The sequence below is a fragment of the Mobula hypostoma genome, chromosome 15 (genome assembly GCF_963921235.1).
Source record: "Mobula hypostoma chromosome 15, sMobHyp1.1, whole genome shotgun sequence".
Classification (NCBI taxonomy): domain Eukaryota; kingdom Metazoa; phylum Chordata; class Chondrichthyes; order Myliobatiformes; family Myliobatidae; genus Mobula; species Mobula hypostoma.
Genome location: NC_086111.1, coordinates 52,793,979 through 52,814,997, shown reverse-complemented (window position 1 = coordinate 52,814,997; position 21,019 = coordinate 52,793,979). Strand labels below are relative to the sequence as shown.

General features: G+C 40.2%; 1 protein-coding gene across 3 annotated transcripts in view; it reads left to right on the top strand.

Moving 5' to 3' along the window:
- The window catches only part of ccdc66 (coiled-coil domain containing 66), a 66,591-nt gene that overhangs the window by 8,906 nt on the left and 36,666 nt on the right, over window positions 1–21,019 (top strand). Inside the window, exons 4-8 of one of the 3 annotated variants that reach the window (XM_063068065.1) lie at window positions 809–1,235; window positions 13,035–13,230; window positions 16,345–16,463; window positions 18,295–18,437; window positions 20,368–20,541. In XM_063068065.1, the coding sequence (XP_062924135.1) occupies window positions 809–1,235; window positions 13,035–13,230; window positions 16,345–16,463; window positions 18,295–18,437; window positions 20,368–20,541 (1,059 nt within the window). Of the gene's footprint in view, window positions 1–808; window positions 1,236–13,034; window positions 13,231–16,344; window positions 16,464–18,294; window positions 18,438–20,367; window positions 20,542–21,019 lie in introns of those variants that run through there. The other 2 variants (XM_063068067.1, XM_063068066.1) reach the window with 2 other exon arrangements.

Below are 21,019 nucleotides of genomic sequence, written 5' to 3'. Positions count from 1 at the left end.
TATGCATCCTGAAATGCTTTTTCATTGCAAACATCCACAAAAACAAGAAGTGCCCCAAAGAATGAACGACAGTTAAATGTGAGAACCCCAAAGTACCCCCCAGCTCCCCCCTCCCATGCATAAGCGGCAATGAGCAACGATCCCCCCCCACCAGCAAAAAAACACGAGCATCGGTACCATCACCGAGCCCAAGCGTGTGCCAAGCAATAGCAAAGACAAAGACCAAAGGTACCCCAAAAGCTTCGCATTTCATCCAAAATTCGACTAAACCACTGGTTTGTTCTCTCTGTCTCTTCCCCCCCCGCCCCCCCAGCAAGGGAGAGGGAGGTGTCCCCTATTTTCACAGCGAGCGGGAAACATGACAACAACCCTCTGGTTTACAATCTTAAAAGTCCGTTTCGTTGCTTTATTCCTTTCCATAGATGCCTTGCTGAGTTCCTTTAGCATTTTGTGTTTGTTACATGGGGAAAGTTTAGAATGTTGTTTTTTGCATTGCCTTATATAGCTGAAATGATATGACTTCAGTTCTGTCAGCATTTTTAAAGTAGGCAAGTAGAATTGTTTTTCTTTTGGGAAAACAGGATGAGTTTAATTGAAATTGAAGAGTAATAAAGGAATGATGTCAAAATTAATATAGGGAAATGTTATAAATAACAGATACCTAAACAACGACTAGGCAGAATCATTGTGGGCTGTTTTGAATATGATAACATGCATTGTTATTGAAATACGACATCTAAATATATCTCTATTAAATATATTGAAAGTAGGTTGAATAACATTTGCTGATGGTTTTAAATATTTTCAGATAAAGTACAAGAACAGGACAATACATCCACTGAAGTCAAAGCAAATTTTACAAGTTGCTTCGTCTCATGAGAATAATTCTAAGACTGAGAAGCCTTTGCTGAAACCTACTGTAACTGACACCATTGTTACACCTGGGAAAGGAGAAAGTACAGAACAATGGGTTACAGATAGGAAGGCAGACAACAAAAGTAAAAGCAGTTGTGAAACAACTCCCTTAAATAGACAGCCTGGAACAAAGACTTCTGTGAAGCAACTTTGCATAACGAAGCAAAAGGCTCCAAAGAAACAAAAGATTTCACCTGAAGAGTTAAGAGAAAATTTGGTATGTCTGACTCAAGAGCAACTTCAACAGATTTTATCATCTGTAAGTCAAGCAAACAAAAATTCCAACCAAAAGCAGGAAAGGGACAAAAGTACAAAAGCAGGTAGGTGTCATGATCAACACACACAGAATGCTGGAGGAGCTCAGCAGTGTGATGATCATGACCTGATTTGTATACCACAGTTTTGGAATTTGGACTAAATCAAATGTTTGAGCATTTGCTTTTCTCCACTTGCTTCACCATCAACAACAACCCTTTTATATAAACAGAAATTGATAGAAATACTCAAGTCAAGTCACTTTTTATTGTCATTTCGACCATAATTGCTGGTACAGTACACAGTAAAAATGAGACAATGTTTTTCAGGACCTTGGTGCTACATGAAATTATACAAAAACTACACTGAACTACATAAAACAACACAAAAATTACACTAGACTACAGACCTACCCAGGACTGCGTAAAGTGCACAAAACAGTGCAGGCATTACAATCAATAATAAATAAGACAATAGGCACAGTAGAGGGCAGTAGGTTGGTGTCAGTCCAGACTCTGGATATTGAGGAGTCTGATGGCTTGGGGGAAGAAACTGTTACATAGTCTGGTCGTGAGAGCCCGAATGCTTCAGTGCCTTTTGCCAGATGGCAGGAGGGAGAAGAGTTCATATGAGGGGTGTGTGGAGTCCTTCATAATGCTGTTTGCTTTACGGATGCAGCATGTGGTTTAAGTGTCTGTAAAGGCGGGAAGAGAGACCCCGCTGATCTTCTCAGCTGACCTCACTATCTGCTGCAGGGTCTTGCGATCGGAGATGGTGCAATTTCTGAACCAGGCAGTGATGCAGCTGCTTAGGATACTCTCAATACAACATCTGTAGAATGTGATGATAGGGGGTGGGAGATGGACTTTTCTCAGCCTTCGCAGAAAGTACAGATGCTGCTGGGCTTACTTTATTATGGAGCTGGTGTTAAGGGACCAGGTGAGATTCTCCGCCCAGTGAACACCAAGAAATTTGGTGCTCTTAACTATCTCTACAGAGGAGTCGTTGACGTTCAGCGGAGAGTGGTCGCTCCGTGTCCTCCACAGGTCAACCAGCATCTGTGAAATGTAAAACAGAATTAATGCTTTCAATCAAAGACCCTTCATCAGATCTGGGAAAGAAAATTTTTAAAAAGTAGTGCTAAGTTGGAGAGGAAGTAGTAGGAGGAGCTAGTTGGACAAAGAGGATATCTGATGAGTGAGGCAGGAGTTGTCTTGGGAATATGTTGTCAAATATGTTAACAGACAAAAGAGCATAATGTATAATATATTTCTAATAGATGGGCTGTGGTTCCTGCCCAGCAGATAAAGCTGTGCGAATGGAACAATATTACACATGGATGACTTGCAACGGAAGTAGGTAGGTAGTTTTGCGGCAGAGAAAGCAAGTTATTTAAAGCTGGAGGATTCAATGCCTAGTTTGAAAGGATGCAGGGTGCCAAGATAGAAAATGAAGTGTTCTTCTTCTGCTTGTGTTGGTACTCATTGTCACCTTATGGGAGGCCCAAAGGTTTTTGACCAGATATTTTAACTCTGTTTCTGATGCTGGACCTTCTGAGTGTTTTGAGGTTTTTTTGTTTATTTCAGATTTTCGGCATCTCAAGTTTCTTGTTGATTTACTGCCCTTTGATATTTTCTCCAACAGTTGTGATTCATGTATGAATTTGGAGATCAAAGATCTAGAAATTTGATTTCATCCATGGTGCTAAACTTGTAGATGCATATCCAGCACCCTGATGTGAACAATGAAAGAGAATAATTGGTCCAACTTTATAACAAGCATAATTTAATTGTGGCTACACAAGGTTAATTATTATGTGTGTACAATTCGTGCATTCAAAATTTGGCAGAAAGTGATTTATTTTTTAGCTAAATGGTGGTGGGTGAATGGAGAAAGATGTACAAATGAACTTGATCCCTCTTTAAAAGCAGTAACTGAATATTGATTTTATAAACTCCTGACCAATTCTGTTTTATCTCTCCTTGTTGAAATCCTGAAATCAATTGCAGCATCCAACATTAACCAATTAGCTGAAACAGGATAAAGCCTACATATTCATCAGTGTTATGCAATGAAAGCTGTAAAGCATAGTAATTCAGCTCAGAAGTATGCCTTTTGGCCCAGTTGGTCCATGCAGACCACAGCATTAGAACCATAGAACATTACAGCACAGAAACAGGCCTTTTGGCCTTTCCTGGCTGTGCTGAACCATTTTTCTGCCTAGTCCCACTGACTGTACCTGGACCATATCCTTCCATACACCTCTCATCCATGTATCTGTTTTTCTTAAGTTTTTCTTAAATGTTAAAAGTGAGCCCACATTTACCACTTCATCTGGCAGCTCATTCCACACTCTCACCACTCTCTGTATGAAGAAGCCCCCACCCCCCCAAATGTTCCCTTTAAACTTTTCCCCCTTCACCCTTAACCCATGTCCTCTGTTTTTTTTCTCCCCTAGCCTCAGTGGAAAAAGCCTGCTTGCATTCACTCTATCTATACCCATCATAATTTTATATACCTCTGTCAAATCTCCCCTCATTCTTCTACGCTCCAGGGAATAAAGTCCTAACCTATTCAACCTTTCTCTGTAACTCACTTTCTCAAGTCCCAGCACCATCCTTGTTAAACTTCTCTGCACCCTTTCAACCTTATTAATATCCTTCCTGTAATTTGGTGACCAAAACTGCACAGAATACTCCAAATTTGGCCTCACCAATGCCTTCTACAACCTCACCATAACATTCCAACTCTTACATTCAATACTTTGATTTATTAAGACCAACATACCAAAAGCTGTCTTTACGACCCTATCTACCTGTGACGCCACTTTTAGGGAATTTTGTATCTGTATTCCCAGATCCCTCTGTTCTACTGCACTCCTCAGTGCCCTACCATTTACCTTGTATGTTCTACCTTGGTTTGTCCTTCCAAAGTGCAATACCTCACACTTGTCTGCATTAAACTCCATCTGCCATTTTTCAACCCATTTTTCCTGCTGGTCCAAATCCCTCTGCAAGCTTTGAAAACCTTCCTCACTGTCCACACCACCTCCAATCTTTGTATCATCAGCAAATTTGCTGATCCAACTTACCACATTATCATCCAGATCATTGATATAGATGACAAATAACAATGGACCCAGCACTGATCCCTGTGGCACACCACTAGTCACAGGCCTCCACTCAGAAAAGTAATCCTCCACTACCACTCTCTGGCTTCTTCCATTTCCGTGTCTAATCCAATTTACTACCTCTCCATGTACAGTTGAAGTCAGAAGTTTACATACACCTTAGCCAAATACATTTAAACTCAGTTTTTCACAATTCCTGACATTTAATCCTGGAAAACATTCTCCCTGGGCCTCCTGTCCCATGATCTTCTCATATCCCTTTTGCCAATCACCTGTCCAGCTGTTGGCTCCATCCCTCCCCCTCCTGTCTTCTCCTATCATTTTGGATCTCCCCCTCCCCCTCCCACTTTCAAATCTCTTACTAACTCTTCCTTCAGTTAGTCCTGACAAAGGGTCTCGGTCTGAAACGTCGACTGTACCTCTTCCTAGAGATGCTGCCTGGCCTGCTGCGTTAACCAGCAACTTTGATGTGTGTTGCCTGTCTTAGGTCAGTTAGGATCACTATTTTAAGAATGTGAAATGTCAGAATAATAGTAGAGAGAATGATTTATTTCAGTTTTTATTTCTTTCATCACTTTCTCAGTGGGTCAGAAGTTTACATACACTTTGTTAGTATTTGGTAGCATTGCCTTTAAATTGTTTAACTTGGGTCAAACGTTTTGGGTTGCCTTCCATAAGCTTCTCACAGTAAGTTGCTGGAATTTTGTTTCATTCCTCCAGACAGAACTGGTGTAACTGAGTCAGGTTTGTAGGCCTCCTTGCTCACACACACTTTTTCAGTTCTGCCCACAAATTTTCTATCGGATTGAGGTCAGGGCTTTGTGATGGCCACCCCAATACCTTGACTTTGTTGACCTTAAGCAATTTTGCCACAACTTTGGAGGTATGCTTGGGGTCATCGTCCATTTGGAAGACCCATTTGCGACCGAGCTTTAACTTCCTGGCTGATGTCTTGAGATGTTGCTTCAATATATTCACATAATTTTCCTTCCTCATGATGCCATCTATTTTGTAAAGTGCACCAGTCCTGCACAACATGATGCTGCCATCCCCATGCTTCACGGTTGGGATGGTGTTCTTTGGCTTGCAAGCCTCGCCCTTTTTCCTCCAAACATAATAATGATCATTATGGCCAAACAGCTCAATTTTTGCTTCAACAGACCAGAGGACGTTTCACCAAAAAGTAAGATCTTTGTCCCCATGTGCACTTGCAAACTGTACTCTGGCTTTTTTTATGGCGGTTTTGGAGCAGCAGCGTCTTCCTTGCTGAGCAGCCTTTCAGGTTATGACGATATAGGACTCGTTTTACTGTGGATATAGATACCTGTTTACCTGTTTCTTCCAGCATCTTCACAAGGTCCTTTGCTGTTGTTCTGGGATTAATTTGCACTTTTCATGCCAAAGTACGTTCATCTCTAGGAGACAGAATGCATCTCCTTCCTGAGCGGTATGACGGCTGCGTGGTCCCATGGTGTTTATACTTGTGTACAATTGTTTGTACAGATGAACGTGGTACCTTCAGGCATTTGGAAATTGCTACCAAGGATGAACCAAACTTGACATCATTTTCTGATCTCAATCCGATAGAAAATTTATAGGCAGAACTGAAAAAACGTGTGCGAGTAAGGAAGCCTACAAACCTGACTCAGTTACACCAGTTCTGTCTGGAGGAATGGAACAAAATTCCAGCAACTTACTGTGAGAAGCTTGTGGAAGGCTAACCAAAATGTTTGACCCAAGTTAAACAATTTAAAGGCAATGCTACCAAATACTAACAAAGTGTATGTAAACTTCTGACCCACTGGGAAAGTGATGAAAGAAATAAAAGCTGAAATAAATCATTCTCTCTACTATTATTCTGACATTTCACATTCTTAAAATAGTGATCCTAACTGACCTAAGACAGGGAATGTTTTCTAGGATTAAATGTCAGGAATTGTGAAAAACTGAGTTTAAATGTATTTGTCTAAGGTGTATGTAAACTTCTGACTTCAACTGTATACCTAGCAACTGAATCTTCCTAACTAACCTCCCGTGTGGAACCTTGTCAAAGGCCGTACTGAAGTCCATGTGGACAACATCCACTGCCTTCCCTTCATCCACTTTCCTGGTAACCTCATCAAAAAACTCTAATAGATTTGTTAAACATGACCTACCACGCACAAAGCCATGTTGACTCTCCCTAATAAGTCCCTATGTATCCAAATACTTGTAGATCCTATCTCTTAGTACTTCTTCCGATAATTTACCTTCTACCGACATCAGATTTACCAGCCTATAATTTCCCGGATTATTTTTAGAGCCTTTTTTAAACATCGGACCAACATTAGCTATCCTCCAATCCTCCGGCACCTCACCCATAGATACTGACACTTTAAATGTATCTGCCAGGGCCCCTGCAATTTCAACACTAGTCTCCTTCAAGGTCCGAGGGAATACCCTGTCAGGTCCTGGGGATTTATCTACTCTGATTTGCCTCAAGATAGCAAGCACCTCCTCCTCTTCAATCTGTATAGGTTCCATGACCTCACTACTTGTTTGCCTTATTCCCATTGACTCTATGCCAGTTTCCTTGGTAAATACAGACGCAAAAAAAACATTTAAGATCTCCCCCATTTCTTTTGGTTCCATACATAGCCGACCACTCTGATCTTCAAGAGGACCGATTTTATCCCTTACTATCCTTTTGCTCTTAATATACCTGTAGAAGCTCTTTGGATTATCCTTCATCTTGACTGCCAAAGCAACCTCATGTCTTCTTTTAGCCCTACTGATTTCTTAAGTTTTTTTTGCACTTTTTATACTCCTCAAGCACCTTATTTGCTCCCTGTTTCCTATATATGTCATACATCTCTCTTCTTCATCAGAGTTCCAATATCCCTTGAGTACCAAGGTTCCTTATTCTTATTCACTTTGCCTTTAATCCTGACAGGAACATATGAACTCTGCACTCCTTTGAAAATTTCTCCTTTGAAAGCCTCCCACACTACCAATCACATCCTTGCCAGAGAACATTCTCCCTACTTGTCCCAGTTACCTGTGTTTAATCTGTAACCCTCTACGTCTTTCCCTCCACATATCTAGCCAGATGTTTGACCACTCCCTCAGGCAGTTCATTTCAGGTACTCATTACCTTCTGTGTAAAGAAGTTACTTCAAGCTCCCGTTTAAATCTCTCCCCTCTTGTATCTGTGCCCTTTAGTTTTGGAATCACAACCCTGGGGAAAAGACAATGACCATTCATTCACCTTATCCATACCCCTCATGATTTTATAAACTTCTATAGGATCACCTCTCATTCTCTTGTGCCCCAAAGGAATAAAGATACAACATGGTCAACCTCTCAAGCTCAAGCTCTATAGCCCTAGCGGCATCCTTGTAAATCTCTAATGCATCTTTACAGCTTGGCAATTTCTTTCCTCTAAGAGGGAAACTACACGATCTCTACACAATACTGCAAATGTTTAACTGCAACGTAGTACCCTTACTCTTAAACTCCATGCCCTGACTGATGAAGGCCAGCATACTAAATGCCTTCTTCACTACTGTGTAGAGATTGTGGAGGCATTAGTAGTGATCTTTCAAGAATCACAAAATTCTGGAATGGTTCTGGGGAACTTCAAAATTGCAAACGTCACTCCACTCTTTAAGAAGGGACAGAGATAGGAAATTATAGGCCAATTAACCTGACTTCAGTGGTGGGGAAGGTGTTGGAGTCCATTGTTAAGGATGAGATTTCGGGGTACTTGGAGGTACATGATTAAAATAGGCCAAAGTCAGCATAGTTACCTTAAGCGGAAATCTTGTCTGACAAACCTGTTGGAATTCTTTGAGGAAATAACAGGCAGGATAGACAAAGGATTTTAAGAAGGCCTTTGACAAAGTACTGTACATGAGGCTGCTAAACAAGATAAGAGCCTGTTGTATTACAGGAAAGATACTAGCATGGATAAAAGATTGGCTGACTGGCAGAAGGTAAAGCATGGGAATAAAGGTGACCTTTTCTGGTTAGCTGCCGGTGACTGGTGCTGTTCTGCAGCTGTCTGTTTTGGGACCGCTTTTTATGTTATATATCAATGATTTTGATGATGGAATTGATGACTTTGTGGCCTAGTTTGCAGATAATTCAAAGATACATTGAAGAGTAGGTAGTGTTGAAGAAGCGGAGTTTACAGAAGAACTTAGACAGATTGGGAAAATGGGCAGACAAGCAGCAGATGGAATGTAGTATAGGAGGGTTAATGGTCATGCACTTTGGTAGAAGAAATAAAGGCGTAGACTATTTTCTAAATGGAGAAAATTTTAAAAAATCAGAGGTTCAAAGGGACTTGAGAGTCCTTGTACTGTTTCGCTAAAGGTTAATTTGCAGGTTGCTTCAATGGTGAGGAAGGCAAATGCAAAGTTAGCATTCATTTTGAGAGGACTAGAATATAACAGCAAGAATATAATGCTGAGGCTTTATAAGGCATTGATCAGACCGCACTTGGAGTATTGTGAGCAGTTTTGGGCCCCTTATCTGAGGAAGGATGTGCTGGCATCGCAAAGGGTCCAGAGGAGGTTCATGAGAATGATTCAGGAAATAAAAGGGTTTAATGTATGAGGAGCATTTAATGGCTCTGGCCCTGTACTCACTGAATGAGCTAGGGTGGATCTCATTAAATCCTATAGAATATTGAAAGGCCTAGATGGAATGGATGTGGAGAGAATGCTTCCTATGGTGGGTGAGTCTATGACCAGAGGGCACAGCCTCAGGATAAAGGGACGTCCCTTTAGTGCAGATGAGGAGGAATTTCTTTAGTCAGAGGATAGTGGATCTGTGGAATTCATTGCCGGAGACAGCAGTGGAGCCCAAGTCACTGGGTATATTTAACGCGGAGCTTTAGAGGAGAGCATTCCAACTGGTTGCATCACTGTCTGGGATGGAGGGGCCATTGCACAGAATCAGAAAGCTGCTAAACATTGTAAACTTAGACATTAGTCTCCCCAGCATTGAGGACATTTTCAAAAGATGATGCCTCAAAAAGGCGGCATCCATCATTCAGGGCACAGTCAGTCAGAACATGCCTTCTTCTCACTGCTACCATCAAGGACAAGGTATTGTACAGGAGCCTGAAGACACTCACTGAATGTTTAAGGAATAGCTTCTTCCCCTCTGCCATCAGATTGTTGAATGGACAATGAATCCGTGAACACGACCTCACTTTTTTTCCCCTTTCATTTAGCACTGCTAATTTTTATATATATTTATTCCAATGCATATATTTTTATTATTATGTGTGACATTGTACAGCTGCCACAAAACAACAAATTCACAACATATGCCAGTAATATTAAATCTGATTGTTGATTAGTAAAGGCATCAAAGGTTGTGCCATCCAGATCATTTACATAAATTATGAATAACAGACCCCCTGAAGCACCCACTTCTTCACAGGCCTTCAGTTGGAGAATCAGCTTTTAACTATCATCCATTGTTTTCTGTCATTGTACCTGTTCCAAATCTCCCTCACTAACTTCTTCTGAATCCCATGCAACTTAATCTTCTATATCAGCCTGCCATGTGGGATCTCGTCAAAGTCCATATGGGTGAGATCCACTGCCCTATCTCTATCTTGGTTATCTCTTTGAAAAACTGTGAAAGATTTATCAGACATGACCTCCCAAGCACAAAACCTTGCTAACTATTCCTCATCAGGTCTTGACTCTCCAAGTGATGGTAAGTCTCGTTCCTCTGAATTCCCTCCAGTAACGTCCCCACTATAAATGAAGTCAGGCTCACCGATCTGTAGCTTCCTAGCCTGTCCCTCTTGAACAACAGAATAACATTAGCAACCCTCCAGTCCAGTCTTCTGAAACTTCACCAGTGGCTAACAATGAAGTAAGTATCTCCGCAAGAGTCTCTGATTTCTTCCCTGCCTTCCATGAAGGTCAAGGGGTGTACCTGTTCAGGCTAGGGATTTGACCAACTTAATACAATTCAAGGCTGCAGATACCTCCTTCCTCATAATATGAATATACTGCAAGCCTGTACTGCTTATTACTTTGTAATCATGACTATAAATCATTACTTTGGTGTCCTCAGTAAACAGCAAGGAGAAATAGACTCTGCACATAGACAGCCCTGATGATCTTCAAGAGGACCTAGTCTCTCCCTGGTCACCTTTTTAACTGTTAATATAACTGAAGAACCTTTTGGAATTATCTTTAACCCTGCCTGCCAAATCCATCCAATACATTCATGTTGTTCTCCTGATTTCTCTCTTAAATCTTCTTTTAAACTTTTATACTTGTCAAAGGATTCATTTGTACCCAGCTGCCTAAAAACGCTTCCTCCTTTTTCCGACTAGAACCTCAATATCTCTCCTCAGTCAGCATCCCCTGAACTTGGTATATCTACCCTTCACCCGAACAAGAATATACTGCTCCTTAACTCTTGATATGACCCTTTTACAAGCCTCCCACTTGCTAACTATTCCTTTGTCTTTAAATGAAGGTGTCCTGACAACCCCAGCTAGATCCTACCTGATGCCCTCAAAGTTGGCCCTGACCTTGTTCAGGATTTTATCCTGTAGAGCTGTTTTGTCTTTTGCCGTTACTATTTTAAAGCTATTAGAATTGTCACTGGACCCTAAGTTCTCACCAATGCCCCTTCAGATACTTATCCTGCATCATTCCCTAAGAGGGGGTCCAGTATTGCTCCTTCCCCAGTAGGTGCCTCTATATATTGTGTGAAGAAATTCCCTTGAATAATCCAACACAAATTCCATCCACCCAGGTCCTTTGCACACTGGGTGACCCAGTCAATAACAGGAAAATTGAAGTCTCCCACTAGCACTACCCTACCATTCTCTCAACTTTGTGCAATTTCTAGATACATTTGTTCCTCAAGATGGTGATACTATTGGAGGTCTATAATATATCCCTCTCAAGGTGATCATCCTCTTCTTATTTCTAAGTTCTACCAAAACGGGCTCATTAGATGATCCCTCAAGAACATCCTGTGTTATACTATTTAGAGAGAGTGCAGAAGAGATTTATGAGGATGTCATCTAGTTTGGAGAGGATGCCTTATGAGAATAAGTTGAGTGAATTTTGTCTTTTCTCCTTGGAGCGGTGGAGGATGAGAGATGACCTGATAGAAATGTATAAGATGATGAGAGGCATTGATCGTGTGGATAGCCAGAGGCTTTTTCCTCAGGGCTGAAATAGCTAACATGAAGGGGTGTAGTTTTAAGGTACTTGGAAGTAGGTACAAGGGGGCTGTCAGAAATTTTTTCACACAGAGTGGTAGGTGCGTAGAATGCACTGCCAGCGACGGTGGTAGAGGCGGCTACAGTAGGGTCTTTTAAGATACTTATAGGTACATGGAGCTTAGAAAAATAGAGGACTTTGCGGTAGGGAAATTCTAGGCGGTTTCTAGAGTGGGTTACAGAGTCAGCACAACATTGTAGGCCAAAGGGCCGGTACTGTGCTGTAGATTTCTATGTTATGTCTTTCCTTATCAGAGTGGAAACACCTTTTGTTCCTCTGTTGTGCCTAAAGCTTTGGTATTCTGGAACATTCCTACCCTTTCTTAGCCATATTTCTGCTATGGCAACAATAGCTCAGTCCCTAGACCAGGGGTTCCCAACCTGTTATAACTCCTTCATCCCTGGAATCGGTTAACCTATGAAGAGAGATTGAGTCGCCTGGGACTATACTGTCTGGAGTTCAGAAGAATGAGAGGGGATCTTATAGAAACGTACAAAATTTTGAAAGGCATAGATAAGATAGAGCCGGCTGGTGGCACAATGACATCAGCGCCGGACTCCAGAGCAAAGGTTTCCAAGTTCGAATCCAGTCGGGCTGCTCCCGAGCACACTTTCCACCTGTGCCGGGTTGAGTGTCAAGCTCGCAACTCGGCCTCATTTAAAAAAAAACTGCGCTGTGAGAAGGATGTGGGGGACCACTCACAGAATCTTTCCTCCAAGGCAACCACTTGAAAAAGTGGTCGCCGAGGCTCTGACAGAGTATGACACACAAAAAAAAGATTAGAAGTAGGAAAGTTATTTCCATTGGTAGGTGAGACTAGAACTAGGGGACATTGCCTCAAGATTCAGGGGAGAAGATTTAGGACAGAGATGAAGAGAAACTGTTTTTCCCAGAGAGTGGTGAATCTGTGGAATTCTCTGCCCAGGGAAGCAGTTGAGGCTTCCTCATTAAAAATATTTAAGAAACAGTTAGATAGATTTTTACATAGTGAGAGAATTAAGGGTGATGGGGAAAAGGCACGTAAATGGAGCTGAGTTTACGGACAGATCAGCCATGATCTTATTGAATAGTGGGGCAGGCTTGATGGGCCAGATGGCCTACTACTGCTCCTATTTCTTATGTTCTTATGAAAGTGAATATCAGCATTTAATTTTTGACCACATAGAATATGATCACATTTATTTTCAACTAATTTGATCAGTTAAAGTATCTTTCACAACAGAGATAATAAATGTTTTGCTTTAAATAGACCATAAGACATAGGAGCAGAACTAAGCCATTCAGCCCATCGAGTCTGCTCCACCATTCCATCATGGCTGATCCCGGACCCCACTCAGCCCTATACACCTGCCTTCTCGCCATAACCTTTGATGCCCTGACCATCAGGAATATATACCCATGGTCTTGGCCTCCACAGCTGTCATTGGCAGAGCATTCCATGGATAAATGATGTTAAATAAGTTAGTTTTATTTTTCTTCTATAGGTAATGGAATTAAGGAAGCTAAAGCCTCAGATAAGGAGCTTAAAAAGGGGGATAATTCAGCCTTGCTGAATGGAGTTGGTTCCAACAATACTGAAGTGTCAGAGAATAGTTCATGTCAAGAACCACAAGCAACTACGACAGCTGGAGCATATGTCGACCTAGCAGACATTGTACAGACTGAAAATACAGGTAATAAGTAAGTATCTGAAACAAAGCAAAAATAAATGCCTTTGTATATTAGCAGAAACCCAAGCTTATCTATACCACAGTAAGTTGCACCATTCTGCTCATGCAGTGGTTGATGATGGTAAAAGTAGAAAGTTCTGGAAACGCTTAACAGGTCAACCAGCATTTGTGTATAGAGAAACAAAATTCTGTTTCAGGTTTAAATCCTTCATTGATCTAGATTAGATAGCCAGTACAGTTAAGATTACCATTAGAGTAAAATACATGGAATTCTGTTGTAACGGAAAGCTGGTGCTAGAAAAACTTGCTTGTGTGAGGAATCTCAGAATACGTTGAAACCCCACAATGTGATAATTTGCTGTTATGTTATTGATCCTACATTCTAAACATTCAGGGGAATATAGCCCCATACTTTAAAAGAAAATGTAAGCTCAGGCTGTGCTGCATTGCTTGCAACTTGGTGGTAAATCTCTGCGCTTCCTGCAGTTGAGTCCAGAGCGTGATGTGAAGCCCTGCATTTTATTTAACTGTAATTACGGTCCTGCCCTCTGCTGGTGCTTCTGCAGCAGTGAATTTCTCTTTGGTTAGCAATAGGCTATTTGTGCGAGTTTGTATTGGACAGGCTTGCATGAGCAGGTCAATCTATACAACTTGCATCACTGTGTCAGTATAGCAACACTTTCGCCACTTTTTTTTCTAAATTTTTTGTGTAATTTTGTATCGTTTGCTGTGTGACCTGATCCAGTATGTCTATGACATCTTGCCAAGCCCAGCGAACCTCTACTGCTGGAGCAAGGCCATAACACCAGCATGCTCCCTGTGCTGAGGGGACATAAGAGCACATCATCATCAGCTGCTGCCCAAAAGCCCTGGGGGAGGGCCATTATTGTTGGCGCCATGACCAGGTGCTGAAGACAGTGGCTGACACCTTGTACACAGCCATTGTCCAGGTGAAACTCTGTCGCCCAGCAAAGCAAGCAATTGTTTTTATCAAGGGAAGGGAGAACCGCAATCCAAGGAGCATGCCCGCCTCCTAGGAACAGCAAAGGAATGGCAATTGCAAGTCGACCTAGGGAAACGGCTCAGGTTCCGTGGGCACATCTCCTCAACAATGCTTAGGCTAGACAGAGTGCTGCTGTCGGAGTTGTCGAGACAGGTGGTCATGTTGGAGCTGATCATTCTGTGGGAAGACTGGATGGAGGAGGCCCATGAAAGGAAAAAGACAAAGTACCAAAACTTGGTGGAGGAGTGCTGCAGCAAGGGGTGGCGGCTCACTGCATGCCCAAAGCAGTGGACTGCAGAGGGTTTGCTGGTCAATCCCTCTGCTGAGCTTACAGCCAGATGGGCATCTCAGGACCCTGGAAGAGGAAAGCTATCAGGAACACCATAGAGGCAGCAGAGCGAGCCTCAAGATGGCTGTGGTTCAGGAGGAGTAATCTGTGGCAGAGTCTGTGATCAACCCTGACTGGGTCGCCCAGGCGAGGGTGTCTGATGTTGAAAGTCCTGATACACCCCGTGACCCCGGATTACATCACTGCTGATGTGTCTGATGTATCACAAGGTGCATCATTCTATCATGGCCATTTTCTTTTGTTCTAATTTTTTGTGTAATATTGTATAGTTTGTTTTCCTTGTGAATGTTGTATATGTGATGTTATGTGTTTACGATTTTGCTGCAACTAAGTTTTACATTGCTCCTGTGCATACATTTATTCCTACATATGATAATAAACACAACTTTGACTTATCAACACTAATGATTGGTGGTCAGGGCTATGCCCTACTAGCAAGTTTACTGCAAGTTGCCAGCAGCTGCTGCACATATTGAAAACCACCCAGGACCCACAGTTTTTTTTTCCTGCCCTCCCTGTTAGGTATATTGGAAGCTGCTGTCTCCCCATCTTTGTTTCTCACCATATAGTAGTTCACGGTGCCAATGTCTATTAATAGCCTTTTTTTTTTAAGCACTAATTCCATTTGCACTCTTGTTCCTTGGAATGCATGTTCAGTGTTAAGATATTAGTCCAAAGGACATAGCTATAAAATAGCAACAAGGAACGGCAGTATATGGGTTTATAAGGTCTAAAAGAGGATTTTGTCAACTAGTGTTCCCATGTACCTGCTGCCTTTGTTCTTGACTGTAATAAGAGTTTTCAAATTTGGACGATGCGGTGGTTCATTCCTATCCTGAGTGAATGAAATTATTTATCTGAGACCACTGTTATAGAAACATAGAAAATAGGTGCAGGAGTAGGCCATTCGGCCCTTCGAGCCTGCACCGCCATTTATTATGATCATGGCTGATCATCCAACTCAGAACCCAGCCTTCCCTCCATACCCCGTGACCCCTGTAGCCACAAGGGCCATATCTAACTTCCTTTTAAACATAGCTAATGAACTGGCCTCAACAGTTTGCTGTGGCAGAGAATTCCACAGATTCACCACTCTCTGTGTGAAGAAGTTTTTCCTAACGTCGGTCCTAAAAGGCTTCCCCTCTATCCTCAAACTGTGACCCCTCGTTCTAGACCTCCCCAACATCGGGAACAATCTTCCCGCATCTAGTCTGTCCAATCCCTTTAGGATCTTATACGTTTCAATCAGATCCCCCCTCAATCTTCTAAATTCCAACGAGTACAAGCCCAGTTCATCCAGTCTTTCTTCATATGAAAGACCTGCCATCCCAGGAATCAATCTGGTGAACCTTCTTTGTACTCCCTCTATGGCAAGGATGTCTTTCCTCAGATTAGGGGACCAAAACTGCACACAATACTCCAGGTGTGGTCTCACCAAGGCCTTGTACAACTGCAGTAGTACCTCCCTGTTATGCATGGCTACGTTTCTGTTCACTGAATACCTGGGGTAGTGGAGTAATTGTTCATGTACCGTGGGTTTACTTAATATGTGGTTATAGTCAGAGCATAACCATCTTTCAATTTTGTAACATTGAAGTATTATTTCTGTAATAATTCCAGAACTTGAATTTGTTTGGATGTTATTTTCTGGTATTGCACACAATTAGTCAAATTACATTGGCCTACAAAAGCTAATTTCACTTAGTTTCAAATTGAACTGAAAATCTTTCATTAAAATGAGTGTCAAAAATTTTATTTTTATTTGTGAACAGGGAGACTTTGAGCAGTGCAATCAACCATACCAAAGATGGTCTTTTTGGAAACCTTGGGGAAAGAGAAAATGCAAAAGATCAGCTGGAAGCCAAGAGAATCCAATGGAAGAAGGAATTGGGTACATGTTTTATGACTGAATATTTTTATTCATTTAGAAGAAGCAGTACATATTCTGTTTTAAGAATAACTTGAGGTATTCAGTGATTCTGAACAATATGGAAATGGATTATCAGATTTCATTGTACTTTATCAATGGGATTGCTATTGAAATCCATATAGAGGTAAAATGTTGCTTTTGTTTCCCACTCTTAACAATCAATAAAAGATTCAACGTCATATATCTTGATATAAGTGAAGATTTAACCATGTATAAAGTCATAACTGGGTCTTATTTCTTTCAGTACTTTTAATTGACAGTTTGATAGTGGAAATAAAATTTTTATTTCTCTTCCCAGTTTCCTCCACAATGCATTTTCTGTCTCATCTGTTTCATTCTCTACATGATTTTACATTGAATTTAATTTATCTTGTATTTCCTAGTTTCCTGTCAATGTGTCTGAGGAATTTTCAATCTAGTTGTTGAGATAGATGTTTTATTAATATTTGTTGAATCATTCTAGTATTGTTCTACTTGATCCAACATCTCCCCCCCCCCAACCAACCCATTGAGTTCACAGATTTTTTTCTCTGTAGACTTCTTTATACACAATTCATAACCTTGGCTTTGGAGCTTGTTGCCTTTGGCATCTTTTTTTTCCCTCCTCTATGCCTCAGGCGCTTATAGTTGCATTCTGAAACTCTGAGCTGCCCTGCCTATGGTCTTTGTTTTGTGTAACATTACCTCTACAATAAATTAAAGTCCCCTCTGTTAAAATAAAATTCAAATTTCAGCTATCTTGTGTAACTTCAGAATCAGGTTTATTATCACTAACATACGTCATGAAATTTGTTGTTTTGAAGCAGCAGTACAGTACAATAACCAAAACTTGCTATAAATTTCAATAAGAATATAAAATAATAAATGTTGGGCCAAGAATAGAACAAAATGTTGAGGGAGTGGCATGGATTCATGGACCATTCAGAAATTTAAAGGCAGAGGGGAAGAAGCTTTTCCTGGAATGTTGAGTCTTGGTCTTCAGGCTTTTGTATGACCTCCTTGATGGTAGTAATGAGAAAAAGATGTGTCCTGAATGATGAGGGTCCTTCATGAGGCATTGTCTTTGAAATATTCTTTGAGGATATTATCCATAATGATGCTGAGTTTACAGCCCTCTGCAGGTTTCTCCAATCCAGTGCATTGGCGCCTCCAAACCAGACATTGATGCAACCCAGTCAGAATGTTCTCCATGGTACATCTGTAGAAATTTGCTAGTCTTCAATGATAATCAGATTTCCTCAAACTCCTAATGAAATATAGCATCTGGCATGACTTCTTTGCAATTCAGTATGTTGGCCCCAGGACAGAAGAGAAACATTGACACCCAGGAACTTGAAACTGCACTCAGGAACTTTTTTCTGCTATAAATAGGAATGATCATGCTTTGTATGTTTGTTTTCTCTGTTTAGAGGTTGTAAATTAGGCATATTAATTGGATAATTTGTAGATATTTAATTAATACTTAAAATTTTAAGAATGAAATATTGAGCATAATTTTAAATATATTAAATATTTCCAGCACAAAGTCCACTGCTTTGGTGAGCAAAAAAAAATTCCCTTTTAATTAAAAAAGCAAAGTGGAAAGCGGATTTGAAAATAGAAGGTAGTTAGGTTAGACAGTATTTGAGTAATGAGAAGTAGTTCATTTTAGGGGGATGACTTTTTATCAGAAATAAATTTTAGAAAATATATATTAAACCTTTGCCGTGAATTGAGTTTTGGAATCAATAATACTGTCAATAGAGCCGTTTGAAATAATTGACCATATTTTTGGGGTTTTGCATATCTTAAGATGAGCAGGTGGCTTTAAAGAAACAGCAACAAAAAAATAATGAAGCTGCAAAATATTTGGAATGGAATCCCTGGGGAAGACAGGGTACAGGGACATCCATGCAATCCAACACAAAGAACATACTTGAAACCTTTAAAGGAGAGGTAAGGGTAAAAAATTTACTTAAATGTTTTCTTTCTTTCCTGCTTTTCTGCTTATTGTCTCTCCTTTGCTTCACTGATTTGCTTCCTCTTATTCTTTTTAGAGGATAAAAGTAATTTCTGCAATCTCATAATGCCACTGTTAATGTTTTGCAAATATTTAAGGCTTTCAATTGGTTGGGGTTGACCATGGATATTGTGTCCTCGCTGTCTATGCAAGCCAGGGCAGTACCGTATGGAGAGCAAGCTGTTATTGCAAATTTCCAGATTCAGAAATTGTATGTTGCTAACTTTCATCCTTGGGTATTTTCCTTATTTTTTGTAAATAGTCTAATCTAGAATAGATAAATAGAAAGACTAGAAAATATTAGATTATTTATTTAAATGGTATTTCTTAGAACAACATATGAATCGTTTAAAAACATGGGTTCATTTAGGAAATTGTCAAGCTAAATTAATCTCTCAGCATTTAGATAGGTTGGATCCATGGATGTTAATATCCTGTTTAAAAAGTCAATATTTGCATATGTTTTATATGCTAATATTGATTGAATGCAAGCTCCAGTATCTTTGATAATCATTTGGTTATTTTCTCTTAAGTACTTCAAATATATGCAGTCCACACTCAGAGGCCACTTTATTAGGTACACCTGTACACCTTGTTAATGCAAATTTCCAATCAGCCAATCATGTGGCAGCAACTCAATGCATAAAAGTAGTAGATATGGTCAAACGGTCCAGTTATTGTTCACACCAAACATCCGAATGGGAAAGAAATGTGATGTAAGTAACTTCGTCCGTGGAAGGATTGTTGGTGCCCAATGGGGTGGTTTGAGTATCTCAGAAAATGTTGATTTCCTGGTATTTTCACACAGAACAGTCTCTAGAGTTTACAGAGGATAATGTGGAAAAACAAAAATATTCTGTGAGCAAAACTGAGAGAGGTCAGAGGGGAATGGCCAGAAGGCAACAGTGGTATGCAGAAGAGCATCTCTGAATGCACAACATGTCAAATTTTGAAGTGCATGAAGAGCAGCAAAAGACCACAAAAGTACACAGGTATAAATAGGTATAAGTAAGTAGAAGGTACCTAATAAAATGGCCACTGAATGTATACACTGATTCTGTGTACTTGTATATCTACATACCCTTTTACAGTCTTGCATTTCCTTAAAACATTTCAGAGATAACTGAGTACTTCAGGTGTAACTTGATATAATGTAGGCAGCTGTATCTGTCAGATCTTGCACACATAAACGTTAATGACTCAGATTATTGGAATTTTTTTTGAAAAGTTGCTGATGAGTAAGTCGTAACCAGGACAACCCTTTTCTTCAGTGTGTGTGTGTGTGTGTGTGTGTGTGTGTGTCTATGTGCTCATGAACGTGAGAATGGCAAAATTTGTCAACATACTAAGTATAAGAAGGCTAAATCTCGCTATTTCTTTTGGACTAGATTATCAGGAGAAAAAGAAATTCACAATTTTAGATCTGTTTGAAAGTGCAATCACTTGTGAAAATGTCATGAGTTTCAAGAGAATTGCAGAATTTATAAATTAACACAATAGCACAAGATTAAGTAGTTGAAGCAGTAATGAAATACTTTATGACTTAAATATAGTCTTCTGATAAGTACAAACTTTGGAATAGCAGCTGAACATTTGCCTTAGTTTTTTTCACTGAGCAAAACTTTTTAGTTGGAAATTATCAATAGGATTGGTGTGAAATATTTAGTGTGGACTCAGTGGGGCAAATCGCCTGTTTCTGTATGCTGTATCTCATTTAGTATTGCTGTCAAATCGCAAAAGAATGGTTCTTTCTGTGCAACCAACAACAGTAATATTATCCTTTTCAAATATTGTGCAGAAAGTAATGCTTTACATAAGGAGATCATAAAGTGTGGATTATTGCTTTTTTTCCCACTTTAATCCCAGGCAAGTGTATCTGTTACATCTGGCCACCATAATGATAGTCGAGTGATCAGCACTGCTCCAACTGTGACAAATACTTCAAAATCAAATGCTCCTTCAGATGGTCCGATTGGAAAAGCTTGTAGCTTTAGTTTTCCAGATTTGCCTGCTGCCATTCGTTCAGCCTTTGTCCTTGGGGTAAGAGTACTTTTTCTACTTCTCTCCTTCATCTCAACCAAAATAACAATCGAGTAAAATTGGTATCTAATCCAGAAGAATTTTCATCGTGAGTGACATCGTACTGTTAAAGTAGAAATGGACTGCGGTCAATTTGGTCTAATAATCTAAGTTAATTATGGGCAACATTTTGAAACTGGGTGACTTTTGCTGATGTTAAGTTTTTGAATAAATACTTTGATTCTTTATAATCATACTTTTCTTGGGGAATAGTATTGTATAGATAAAGGATTTACAGGCTGATCAATAGTCATCCTATGACTGTTGATCACTCATTCTATGACTGCATTTACAGCACGTTAGTCCAATTTGATAAGACATTTTAATGGGTTAATATAACCTATACTGGGAAGGGCTGCAAGAAAACACACCAAATACAAGTTTTCTGCTAAATACCAATCAGGAAATCGTAGCTAGCATTCCATCTGTCAGGAATCAT